This window comes from Myxocyprinus asiaticus, chromosome 48, assembly GCF_019703515.2.
Source record: "Myxocyprinus asiaticus isolate MX2 ecotype Aquarium Trade chromosome 48, UBuf_Myxa_2, whole genome shotgun sequence".
Lineage (NCBI taxonomy): Eukaryota > Metazoa > Chordata > Actinopteri > Cypriniformes > Catostomidae > Myxocyprinus > Myxocyprinus asiaticus.
This window is the reverse complement of record NC_059391.1, coordinates 8,126,469-8,138,728: the sequence shown is the minus strand read 5'-3', so window position 1 is coordinate 8,138,728 and position 12,260 is coordinate 8,126,469. Positions and strand designations below refer to the sequence as shown.

Below are 12,260 nucleotides of genomic sequence, written 5' to 3'. Positions count from 1 at the left end.
TCTCAGTAGTTTCACTGATAGTCCCATTGCTATTTTTATATTCTACTCTGTAATGGGAGCTTTGAGCCGCGTTGGGGCAAGATGTGCTGAATGGCCTCTGACTGTTGCTTCACCGCCGAGAACTGCTGGGCGAGGTCCTCGATGGTGTCGCCGAAGAGGCCGACCTGGGAGATGGGTGCGTTAAGGAACCGCACTTTGTCCGTGTCCCTCATCTTGACCAGGTTCAGCCACAGGTGGTGCTCCTGGACCACAAGCGTGGACATCATCTGCCCGAGTGCGCGCGCTGTGACCTTAGTCGCACAGAGGGCAAGATCGATATATTATATATATATATATATATATATATATATATATATATATATATATATATACTTTTATTTTTAATTTTTATTGAATAATGTGTATCCATATAGTAAAAAAAAACAAAACAAAAAAAAGCGTATTGTATACTGTACAGTGTATGTTATTATTTGTATACTGTTGAGTGTAATTATGTGTATAACAGATGTTTAAATTGTGTTGTGTTAATTTGATGTTATTGTAAATTGGTATATGTCTCATCACTGTCACGACTGCTATGTTGATCGGAACTGCACCCAAGAATTTCACACACCATTGCACTTGTGTATATGGCTGTGTGACAATAAAGTGATTTGATTTGATTTGATTTGATCGATCGCCGAGCACAGCTCTTGTAGCACACTGGGATCAGAACTACCCTAGTGTAGCTCTTTCAAAGCCTTGGCCTGATGGACCTGTAAGAGGGTCATGGCGTGCAGGGCGAAGGACGCATCTTTAAAAAGACGTTCAATGTCACTGTGCCTGCTCTAATAGAGGAAATATACTCTTTAAAGGAAATAAACTCTTTTAAAGCACTGTCGAAGCGCCCAGGGGCTTAGTCTGCAGTGGAGTGCAGAGTGGAGAGAAAGCCGCTTGAATGCGCCATATATCCAACAGCACACGCTTCTGAAGAGGTGAATGGATCAGTAGTAGTATTCAGCTCGCTGAAATACAACCACTCGGCTCCGAAGAAAAAATCGGAATGAATCCGCATTCCAGCCTCCCTTTTATACCCGTATGTCGGGGAGGAGTGGCATGCAAATTCTACTCGCCAATCCTCATTGGCCTTTTCTCAAAGATCTGAAGGTGTCTAGGGCTCTCAAGATCGTCCGCTAGTGACACTACATCGACACAACATCGAGTGAGTGACAGAAGGGGAACAGGACATTTTCTCAGTAGTTTCAATGATAGTCACATTGTTATTTTTATATTCTACTCTGTAATGGCAGCATTGACCATTTGGTTTAGTCCAGTTTAGTGAGACAGATGATGTTGTAATATTATCAACTCTGAGATTCATTATGAAATCAGGCTTTGTGAGTGAAAATTATAGACATTTGGGGATTAAAATGTGAATCCTAAAAACTTTTAAACAAATAATGCACCAATCTATAATACAAATATTAATTAATTCCTAATTAATATCTTTATTTGGAAACATAGATAACGTACTAGTATAGACTGAGATCCTGATTGGTTGGCCTTCTGTCACATTATCTGCTGCAACAGCTCTGATGTTGAATGTGTAGCTGACACCAGCAGTTAGTCCAGTGATGTTATAGGATGTGTGATTGGTTACTGTTTCATCTGTTTTATCACCAGTCCATTGAAGTTTGAAGGAACATCTATTTCCAACTGGTTCATCCCATTTCAGAAACACAGATGAAGTTGTGATGTCAGTGACATTGAGATTCCTGATCACATCTGGCCCTGTGTTGGGAAGACAGAAAAAGATTATGAAGTATTTTACAAAGGGAGAAGAAAAAAAAAAAAATCGGGTCGGGCAATTTTGATCGTGTACCGTAATCCAGGAATCAGATTATTTATTGTGATGAAGGTTTTCTCAGTAGTTTCACTGATAGTCACATTGCTATTTTTATATTCTACTCTGTAATGGGAGCTTTGAGCCGCGTTGGGGCAAGATGTGCTGAATGGCCTCCGTCTGTTGCTTCACCGCCGAGAACTGCTGGGTGAGGTCCTCGATGGTGTCGCCGAAGAGGCCGACCTGGGAGATGGGTGCGTTAAGGAACCCTGCTTTGTCCACGTCCCTCATCTTGACCAGGTTCAGCCACAGATGGCGCTCCTGGACCACAAGCGTGGACATCGTCTGCCCGAGTGTGCGTGATGTGACCTTAGTCGCACGGAGGGCGAAATCGGTCACCGAGCATAGCTCTTGTAGCACACTGGGATCAGAACTACCCTAGTGTAGCTCTTTCAAAGCCTCGGCCTGATGGACCTGTAAGAGGGTCATGGCGTGCAGGGTGGAGGCGGCCTGACTGACAGCGTTGTAGGCTTTAGTCACCAGTGACGAAGTTGTCCTACAGGCTCGGGAATGGAATGCCGGGCGACTCCGCCAGGTGGTGGCGCTCAGCGGGCACAGGTGTGCCGTGATCGTCTTATCAACCTGGGGTATCGTGGCATAACCCTCGGCCGCCCACCGTGGAGGGTAGTGAGAGCGGACGAACTGAAGGATCGGGTTCGGGCAGCGAAAGGTGCCCTCCACGATTGCGTCAGCTCGTCGTGCACTTCCGGGAAGAAGGGGACTGGAGGAGGGCGTGGCCGCAAGCGGCACGGCGAACCCAGAAACCAGTCATCAAGTGCTCAGGGGCGGGTGGAGGGTTACACTCAAGCCCAACACTTGCGGCGGCCCAGGCAAGCATGGCGGTCAGCTCCACGTCGGCTTCAGACTGGGCTGCCACACCCAAAGGCGGAAGCCTGGTTGAGTCCTCGGCATCCGACATCACCAAGGTACTCTTCGATGCAGCGATCGACATCTCATCCGGCTCACGAGCTCCGAAAGAGACATTAGACTGGCAATGAGGCGAGCTGCCTGTCTCATCTCAGAACTGGATGGGCGAAAACGAGCGTACCAGGGAGTGGGCGGTCCGTGGGGGTTTACCCGGAGGAACCGTACCCAATGAAGCCCCCGAATCGCCTTCAGCGTCAACTAGGGCAGCCTCGTACCCGCAGGTAGAAGGACCAGCGGGGGGACAGCTGAAGTGGCTTTCCCTCGAAAGAAGGAAAGCTGCAACCGCAACGTTGCCATGGTCATGTTCTCGCAATGAGAACATGAACCATCCACAAACACTTCCTCAATGTGATTTTGGCCCAGGCACATGAAGCAGTGATCGTGACCTTCAGAGGCGGAGAGATAATAACCGCATCCAGGAACTGCACAGAGATGGAAGGGCATCTTTAAAAAGACGCATCTTTAAAAAGACGTTCAACGTCACTGTGCCTGCTCTAATAGAAGAAATATACTCTTTAGAGGAAATAAACTCTTTTAAAGTGCTGTCGAAGCGCCCAGGGGCTTAGTCTGCAGTGGAGTGCAGAGTGGAGAGAAAGCCGCTTGAATGCGCCGTATATCCAACAGCACACGCTTCTGAAGAGGTGAATGGATCAGTAGTAGTATTCAGCTCGCTGAAATACAACCGCTCGGCTCCGAAGAAAAAATCGGAATGAATCCGCATTCCAGCCTCCCTTTTATACCCGTATGTCGGGGGGGGAGTGGAATGCAAATTCTACTCGCCAATCCTCATTGGCCTTTTCTCAAAGATCTGAAGGTGTCTAAGGCTCTCAAGATCGACCGCTAGTGACACTACATCGACACAACGTCGAGTGAGTGACAGAAGGGGAACAGGACATTTTCTCAGTAGTTTCAATGATAGTCACATTGTTATTTTTATATTCTACTCTGTAATGGCAGCATTGACCATTTGGTTTAGTCCAGTTTAGTGAGACAGATGATGTTGTAATATTATCAACTCTGAGATTCATTATGAAATCAGGCTTTGTGAGTGAAAATTATAGACATTTGGGGATTAAAATGTGAATCCTAAAAACTTTTAAACAAATAATGCACCAATCTATAATACAAATATTAATTAATTCCTAATTAATATCTTTATTTGGAAATATATAGATAACGTACTAGTATAGACTGAGATCCTGATTGGTTGGCCCTCTGTCACATTATCTGCTGCAACAGCTCTGATGTTGAATGTGTAGCTGACACCAGCAGTTAGTCCAGTGATGTTATGGGATGTGTGATTGGTTACTGTTTCATCTGTTTTATCACCAGTCCATTGAAGTTTGAAGGAAGATCTATTTCCAACTGGTTCATCCCATTTCAGAAACACAGACGAACTTGTGATGTCAGAGACATTGAGATTCCTGATCATATCTGGCCCTGTGTTGGGAAGACAGAAAAAAGATTATGAAGTACATTACAAAGGGAGCAGTAAAAAAAAATGGATGATTGATGTTTTTATCTTTGGGAGAACTATTCCTTTATGGCATTATGGCACCAATGCAAAAATACCAGATATTGACTTTACTGTCTGAACAAACAGATTTGATTTCACCACTAACAAAATGACAAAAACAGATTTGAAAAGCAAATTGGAATTGAGTGCAGTGTGAACAAATACTGTAAGTATAACAGCAGAAGAAATACAGAAGCTTGACAGTTTTCAGCTCAAAGTAAGTAAATGTTTGATTTTTTGAAGGCTGAAGTCACAAAAGTTTGCTCGTTAAAATAAAATACCCAAACAGAGGTCTTACTGGAATACAGTAAAATCTGATCTGATCTCCCCTCTGTCACATTATCAGCTGCAACTGTAAAAACTTTGAATGTGTACTGTCATCCAGCAATCAGATTATTTATTGTGATGAAGGTTTTCTCAGTAGTTTCATTGATAGTCACCTTGTTATTTTCATATTCTACTTTGTAATGGGAGCTTTGACTGTTTGGTTTAGTCCAGTTTAGTGAGACAAATGATATTGTAATATTATCAGCTCTGAGATTCATTATGATATCAGGCTTTGTAAATGAAAAATGGGGAAATTTTTATAGCAATAATAATAAAAAAATAAATAAAAAAAAACATTGTGAAGATTCATACAAGGAAAAGGGTATATCAATAAAAATAATGTTCATTTGAAAATGTATCTATATCAGGAAACATAATAGTAAAAAAACATACTAGTATAGATTGAGATCCTGATTGGTTGGCCCTCTGTCACATTATCTGCTGCAACAGCTCCGATGTTGAATGTGTAGCTGACACCAGCAGTTAGTCCAGTGATGTTATAGGATGTGTGATTGGTTACTGCTTCATTTGTTATATCACCAGCCCATTGAAGTTTGAAGGAAGATCTATTTCCAATTGGTTCATCCCATTTCAGAAACACAGATGAAGTTGTGATGTCAGAGATATTGAGATTCCTGATCACATCTGGCCCTGTGTTGGGAAGACAGAAAAAGATTATGAAGTATTTTACAAAGGGAAAAGTAAAAAAAAAAAAAAAAAGTATGTTTGATGATTTTATCTTTGGGTGAACTATTCATTTATGGCATTATGGCAACCAATTCAAAAATACCAGATATTGACTTTACTGTCTGAACAAACAGATCTGATTTCACCACTAACAAAATGACAAAAACAGATTTGAAAAGCAAATTGTAATTGAGTGCAGTGTGAACAAATACTGTAAGTATAAGAGCAGAAGATGGACAGTTTTCAGCTCAAAGTAAGTAAATGTTTGATTTTTTTCAAGGCTGCAGTCACAAATGTTTGCTCATTAAAATGAAATTTCCGAACAGAGGTCTTACTGGTACACAGTGAAATCTGATCTGATGTCCCCTCTGTCACATTATCAGCTGCAACTGTAAAAATATGAATATGTACTGTGATCCAGGAATCAGAATATTTATTGTGATGAAGGTTTTCTCAGTAGTTTCACTGATAGTCCCATTGCTATTTTTATATTCTACTCTGTAATGGGAGCTTTGAGCCGCGTTGGGGCAAGATGTGCTGAATGGCCTCTGACTGTTGCTTCACCGCCGAGAACTGCTGGGCGAGGTCCTCGATGGTGTCGCCGAAGAGGCCGACCTGGGAGATGGGTGCGTTAAGGAACCGCACTTTGTCCGTGTCCCTCATCTTGACCAGGTTCAGCCACAGGTGGTGCTCCTGGACCACAAGCGTGGACATCATCTGCCCGAGTGCGCGCGCTGTGACCTTAGTCGCACAGAGGGCAAGATCGATATATTATATATATATATATATATATATATATATATATATATATATATATATATACTTTTATTTTTAATTTTTATTGAATAATGTGTATCCATATAGTAAAAAAAAACAAAACAAAAAAAGCGTATTGTATACTGTACAGTGTATGTTATTATTTGTATACTGTTGAGTGTAATTATGTGTATAACAGATGTTTAAATTGTGTTGTGTTAATTTGATGTTATTGTAAATTGGTATATGTCTCATCACTGTCACGACTGCTATGTTGATCGGAACTGCACCCAAGAATTTCACACACCATTGCACTTGTGTATATGGCTGTGTGACAATAAAGTGATTTGATTTGATTTGATTTGATCGATCGCCGAGCACAGCTCTTGTAGCACACTGGGATCAGAACTACCCTAGTGTAGCTCTTTCAAAGCCTTGGCCTGATGGACCTGTAAGAGGGTCATGGCGTGCAGGGCGAAGGACGCATCTTTAAAAAGACGTTCAATGTCACTGTGCCTGCTCTAATAGAGGAAATATACTCTTTAAAGGAAATAAACTCTTTTAAAGCGCTGTCGAAGCGCCCAGGGGCTTAGTCTGCAGTGGAGTGCAGAGTGGAGAGAAAGCCGCTTGAATGCGCCATATATCCAACAGCACACGCTTCTGAAGAGGTGAATGGATCAGTAGTAGTATTCAGCTCGCTGAAATACAACCGCTCGGCTCCGAAGAAAAAATCGGAATGAATCCGCATTCCAGCCTCCCTTTTATACCCGTATGTCGGGGGGGAGTGGAATGCAAATTCTACTCGCCAATCCTCATTGGCCTTTTCTCAAAGATCTGAAGGTGTCTAAGGCTCTCAAGATCGACCGCTAGTGACACTACATCGACACAACGTCGAGTGAGTGACAGAAGGGGAACAGGACATTTTCTCAGTAGTTTCAAAGATAGTCACATTGTTATTTTTATATTCTACTCTGTAATGGCAGCATTGACCATTTGGTTTAGTCCAGTTTAGTGAGACAGATGATGTTGTAATATTATCAACTCTGAGATTCATTATGAAATCAGGCTTTGTGAGTGAAAAATTATAGACATTTGGGGATTAAAATGTGAATCCTAAAAACTTTTAAACAAATAATGCACCAATCTATAATACAAATATTAATTAATTCCTAATTAATATCTTTATTTGGAAATATATAGATAACGTACTAGTATAGACTGAGATCCTGATTGGTTGGCCCTCTGTCACATTATCTGCTGCAACAGCTCTGATGTTGAATGTGTAGCTGACACCAGCAGTTAGTCCAGTGATGTTATAGGATGTGTGATTGGTTACTGTTTCATCTGTTTTATCACCAGCCCATTGAAGTTTGAAGGAAGATCTATTTCCAATTGGTTCATCCCATTTCAGAAACACAGACGAACTTGTGATGTCAGAGACATTGAGATTCCTGATCATATCTGGCCCTGTGTTGGGAAGACAGAAAAAAGATTATGAAATACATTACAAAGGGAGCAGTAAAAAAAAATGGATGATTGATGTTTTTATCTTTGGGTGAACTATTCCTTTATGGCATTATGGCAACCAATGCAAAAATACCAGATATTGACTTTATTGTCTGAACAAACAGATCCGATTTCACCACAAACAAAATGACAAAAACAGATTTGAAAAGCAAATTGGAATTGAGTGCAGTGTGAACAAATACTGTAAGTATAAGAGCAGAAGAAATATATAAGATGGACAGTTTTCAGCTCAAAGTAAGTAAATGTTTGATTTTTTTCAAGGCTGAAGTCACAAACATTTGCTCATTAAAATGAAATTTCCAAACAGAGATCTTACTGGTATACAGTGAAATCTGATCTGATCTCCCCTCTATCACATTATCAGCTGTGACTTTAAAAACATTGAACGTGTACTGTGATCCAGGAATCAGATTATTTATTTGTGATGAAGGTTTTCTCAGCAGTTTCATTGATAGTCACATTGTTATTTTCATATTCTACTCTGTAATGGGAGCTTTGGCCGTTTGGTTTAGTTCAGTTTAGTGAGACAGATGATGTTGTAATATTATCAACTCTGAGACTCATTGTGACATCAGGCTTTGTGAATGAAAAATGGGGACATTTTAATAGCAATAATAATAATAAAAAAAAAACATTGTGAAGATTCATACATGGAAAAGTGTATATCAATAAAAATAATGTTCATTTGAAAATGTATCTATATCAGGAAACATCATAGTAAAAAAACATACTAGTATAGACTGAGATCCTGATTGGTTGGCCTTCTGTCACATTATCTGCTGCAACAGCTCTGATGTTCAATGTGTAGCTGACACCAGCAGTTAGTCCAGTGATGTTATAGGATGTGTGATTGGTTACTGTTTCGTCTGTTTTATCACCAGTCCATTGAAGTTTGAAGGAAGATCTATTTCCAATTGGTTCATCCCATTTCAGAAACACAGATGAAGTTGTGATTTCAGAGACAGTGAGATTCCTGATCACATCTGGCCCTGTGTTGGGAAGACAGAAAAAAGATTATGATGTATTTTACAAAGGGAGAAGTGAAAAAAAAAAAAAAAAAAAAAAAAAATAATAATAATAATATATATATATATATATATATATATATATATATATATATATATATATATATATATGTATATGATTGATGTTTTTATCTTTGGGTGAACTATTCCTTTATGGCATTATGGCACCAATGCAAAAATACCAGATATTGACTTTACTGTCTGAACAAACAGATTTGATTTCACCACTAACAAAAAAAAAAAAAAAAAAAAAAAAGATTTGGGAAGCAAATTGGAACTGAGTGCAGTGTGAACAAATACTGTAAGTATAAGAGCAGAAGAAATACAGAAGATCGACAGTTTTCAACTCAAAGTAAGTAAATGTTTGATTTTTTCAAGGCTGAAGTCACAAACATTTGCTCATTAAAATGAAATTTCCAAACAGAGGTCTTACTGGAATACAGTGAAATCTGATCTGATTTTTCCTCTGTCACATTATCAGCTGCAACTGTAAAAACTTTGAATGTGTACTGTGATCCAGGAATCAGATTATTTATTGTGATGAAGGTTTTCTCAGTAATTTCATTGACAGTCACATTGGTATTTTTATATTCTACACTGTAATGGGAGCTTTGATCATTTGGTTTAGTCCAGTTTAGTGTGACAGATGATGTTGTAATATTATCAACTCTGAGATTCATTATGACATCAGGCTTTGTGAGTGAAAAATTATAGACATTTGGGATTAAAATGTGAATCCTAAAAACTTTTAAACAAATAATGCACCAATCTATAATAATAATATTAGTTCTTTCCTCATTAATATATTTATTAGGAAACATATAATAGATAACATACTAATATAGAATGAGATCCTGATTGGTTGGCCCTCTGTCACATTATCTGCTGCAACAGCTTTGATGTTCAATGTGTAGTTGACACCAGCAGTTAGTCCAGTGATGATATAGGATGTGTGATTGGTTACTGTTTCGTCTATTTTATCACCAGTCCATTGAAGTTTGAAGGAAAATCTATTTCCAATTGGTTCATCCCATTTCAGAAACACAGACGAAGTTGTGATGTCAGAGACATTGAGATTCCTGATCACATCTGGCCCTGTGTTGGGAAGACAGAAAAAGATTATGAAGTATTTTATAAAGGGAAAAGTAAAAAAAAAAAAAAAAAAAGTATGTTTGATGATTTTATCTTTGGGTGAACTATTCCTTTATGTCATTATGGCAACCAATGCAAAAATACCAGATATTGACTTTACTGTCTGAACAAACAGATCTGATTTCACCACTAACAAAATGACAAAAACAGATTTGAAAAGCAAATTGGAATTGAGTGCAGTGTGAACAAATACTGTGAGTATAAGAGCAGAAGAAATACAGAAGATGGACAGTTTTCAGCTCAAAGTAAATGTTTGATTTTTTGAAGGCTGCAGTCACAAAAGTTTGCTCATTAAAATGAAATTTCCAAACAGAGGTCTTACTGGTATACAGTAAAATCTGATCTGATCTCCCCTCTGTCACATTATCAGCTGCAACTGTAAAAACTTTGAACGTGTATTGTGAACCAGGAATCAGATTATTTATTGTGATGAAGGTTTTCTCAGAATTTTCACTGACAGTCACATTGTTATTTTCATATTCTACTCTGTAATGGGAGCTTTAACAGTTTGGTTTAGTCCAGTGTAGTGAGACAGATGATGTTGTAATATTATCAACTCTGAGATTCATTATGACATCAGGCTTTGTGAATGAAAAATGGGGACATTTTAATAGCAATAATAATAATAAAAAATAAAAAAACATTGTGAAGATTCATACATGGAAAAGGGTATATCAATAAAAATAATGTTCATTTGAAAATGTATCTATATCAGGAAACATAATAGTAAAAAAACATACTAGTATAGACTGAGATCCTGATTGGTTGGCCTTCTGTCACATTATCTGCTGCAACAGCTCTGATGTTCAATGTGTAGCTGACACCAGCAGTTAGTCCAGTGATGTTATAGGATGTGCGATTGGTTACTGTTTCGTCTGTTTTATCACCAGTCCATTGAAGTTTGAAGGAAGATCTATTTCCAATTGGTTCATCCCATTTCAGAAACACAGACGAAGTTGTGATTTCAGAGACAGTGAGATTCCTGATCACATCTGGCCCTTTGTTGGGAAGGCAGAAAAAAGATTATGAAGTATTTTACAAAGGGAGAAGTTAAAAAAAAAAAAAAAAAAATATATATATATATATATATATATATATATATATATATATATATATATATATGATTGATATTTTTATCTTTGGGTGAACTATTCCTTTATGGCATTATGGCAGCCAATGCAAAAATACCAGATAATGACTTTACTATCTGAACAAACAGATCTGATTTCACCACTATCAAAATGAAAAGAAAAAAAAAAACAGATTTGGAAAGCAAATTGGAACTGAGTGCAGTGTGAACAAATACTGTAAGTATAAGAGCAGAAGAAATACAGAAGCTTGACAGTTCCCTATCTGTCACTCACTCGACGTTGTGTTGATGTAGTGACACTAGGGGTCACTCTTGGGAGCCACCTCTGAGCTTTGATAAAATGCCAATGAAAATTGGCGAGTGGTATTTGCATGCCACTCCCCCGGATATACGGGTATGAATGGAGCTGGTATGCAACCATTCATTCAGATTTTCTCTTCGGAGCCGAACGGTCATGCTCATTGAGCTGAATACTACTGTTCATTCACCTCTGCTGGATGTGACGGCGCATTTCAGCGGCTTCTCCCTCCTCTGCACTGGTGCACTGCAGAGAACGCCCCTGGGCGCTTCGGCAGAAAAACAAGAGAGTATATTTTCTGAAAGAGCTTTTCCTCCACTAAAAGATTATATATTTCTCTAAAAGAGCTGCACACATGGAACGTCTTTTTAAAGACGCGTCTTTTTAAAGATGCCTTTCCAATTGTGTGTTATTCTTGATTGCAGTCGTTATCTCTCAACTTCGGATGGTCATGATCGCTGTCTTTTGTGTCTGGGCGTGACCCACACGGAGGCAGCGTTTGTGGATGGTTCATGTTCTCACTGTGAGAACATGACCATGGCAACGTTGCGGTCGTGGCTTGCTTTCATAAGAAAGCAAGCCACCCCAGCAGCTCCCCGCCTCGGTTCTTCTACCTACAGGTATGAGGCCAGCGCGTCTAGTACTGGGGGCGATTTGGGGACCCCAATGTGATCGTCTCTGTCGGGTATCCCCCCGCGGACCTCCCATTCCGCAGCACGCTCGTCTGCCCCAGTCGGGCTTCCGGATGAGTTCGCCGGCTCGTCTCACGGTGAGTCTGGCTTCTTGTTCGGAGCCCGTGAAGATGATGAGCTCTCAAGCGCAGCATCGAAGAGCGAGCTTGTCCAGTCGGACACAGAAGCCTCAGCTGGGCTTACCCCTTCGGGGACGATTGCCCAGTCACAGGCCAATGCTGAAATGACGGACATGCTTTCTCAGGCGGCCGTGAGCGTCGGGTTAGTGTGGAACCCTACGCTCTCCCCTGAATCCTTGCGGCTTGATGATTGGTTCCTGGGCTCGCGGCGCCACTCAAAGCAGCCACGCCCGGCTCCATTGCCATTCTTCCCGGAAGTGCA

General features: G+C 40.0%; 1 protein-coding gene across 1 annotated transcript in view; it reads right to left on the bottom strand.

The window, feature by feature from the left end:
- LOC127437314 (receptor-type tyrosine-protein phosphatase eta-like) overlaps positions 1 to 12,260 on the bottom strand; it is a 108,079-nt gene that overhangs the window by 47,831 nt on the left and 47,988 nt on the right. Inside the window, exons 9-15 of the mRNA XM_051692162.1 lie at positions 10,540 to 10,797; positions 9,485 to 9,742; positions 8,354 to 8,611; positions 7,305 to 7,562; positions 5,046 to 5,303; positions 3,992 to 4,249; positions 1,513 to 1,770 (exon numbers count right to left, since the gene is read on the bottom strand). Of these exons, the coding sequence (XP_051548122.1) occupies positions 1,513 to 1,770; positions 3,992 to 4,249; positions 5,046 to 5,303; positions 7,305 to 7,562; positions 8,354 to 8,611; positions 9,485 to 9,742; positions 10,540 to 10,797 (1,806 nt within the window). The remainder of the gene's footprint in view (positions 1 to 1,512; positions 1,771 to 3,991; positions 4,250 to 5,045; positions 5,304 to 7,304; positions 7,563 to 8,353; positions 8,612 to 9,484; positions 9,743 to 10,539; positions 10,798 to 12,260) is intronic.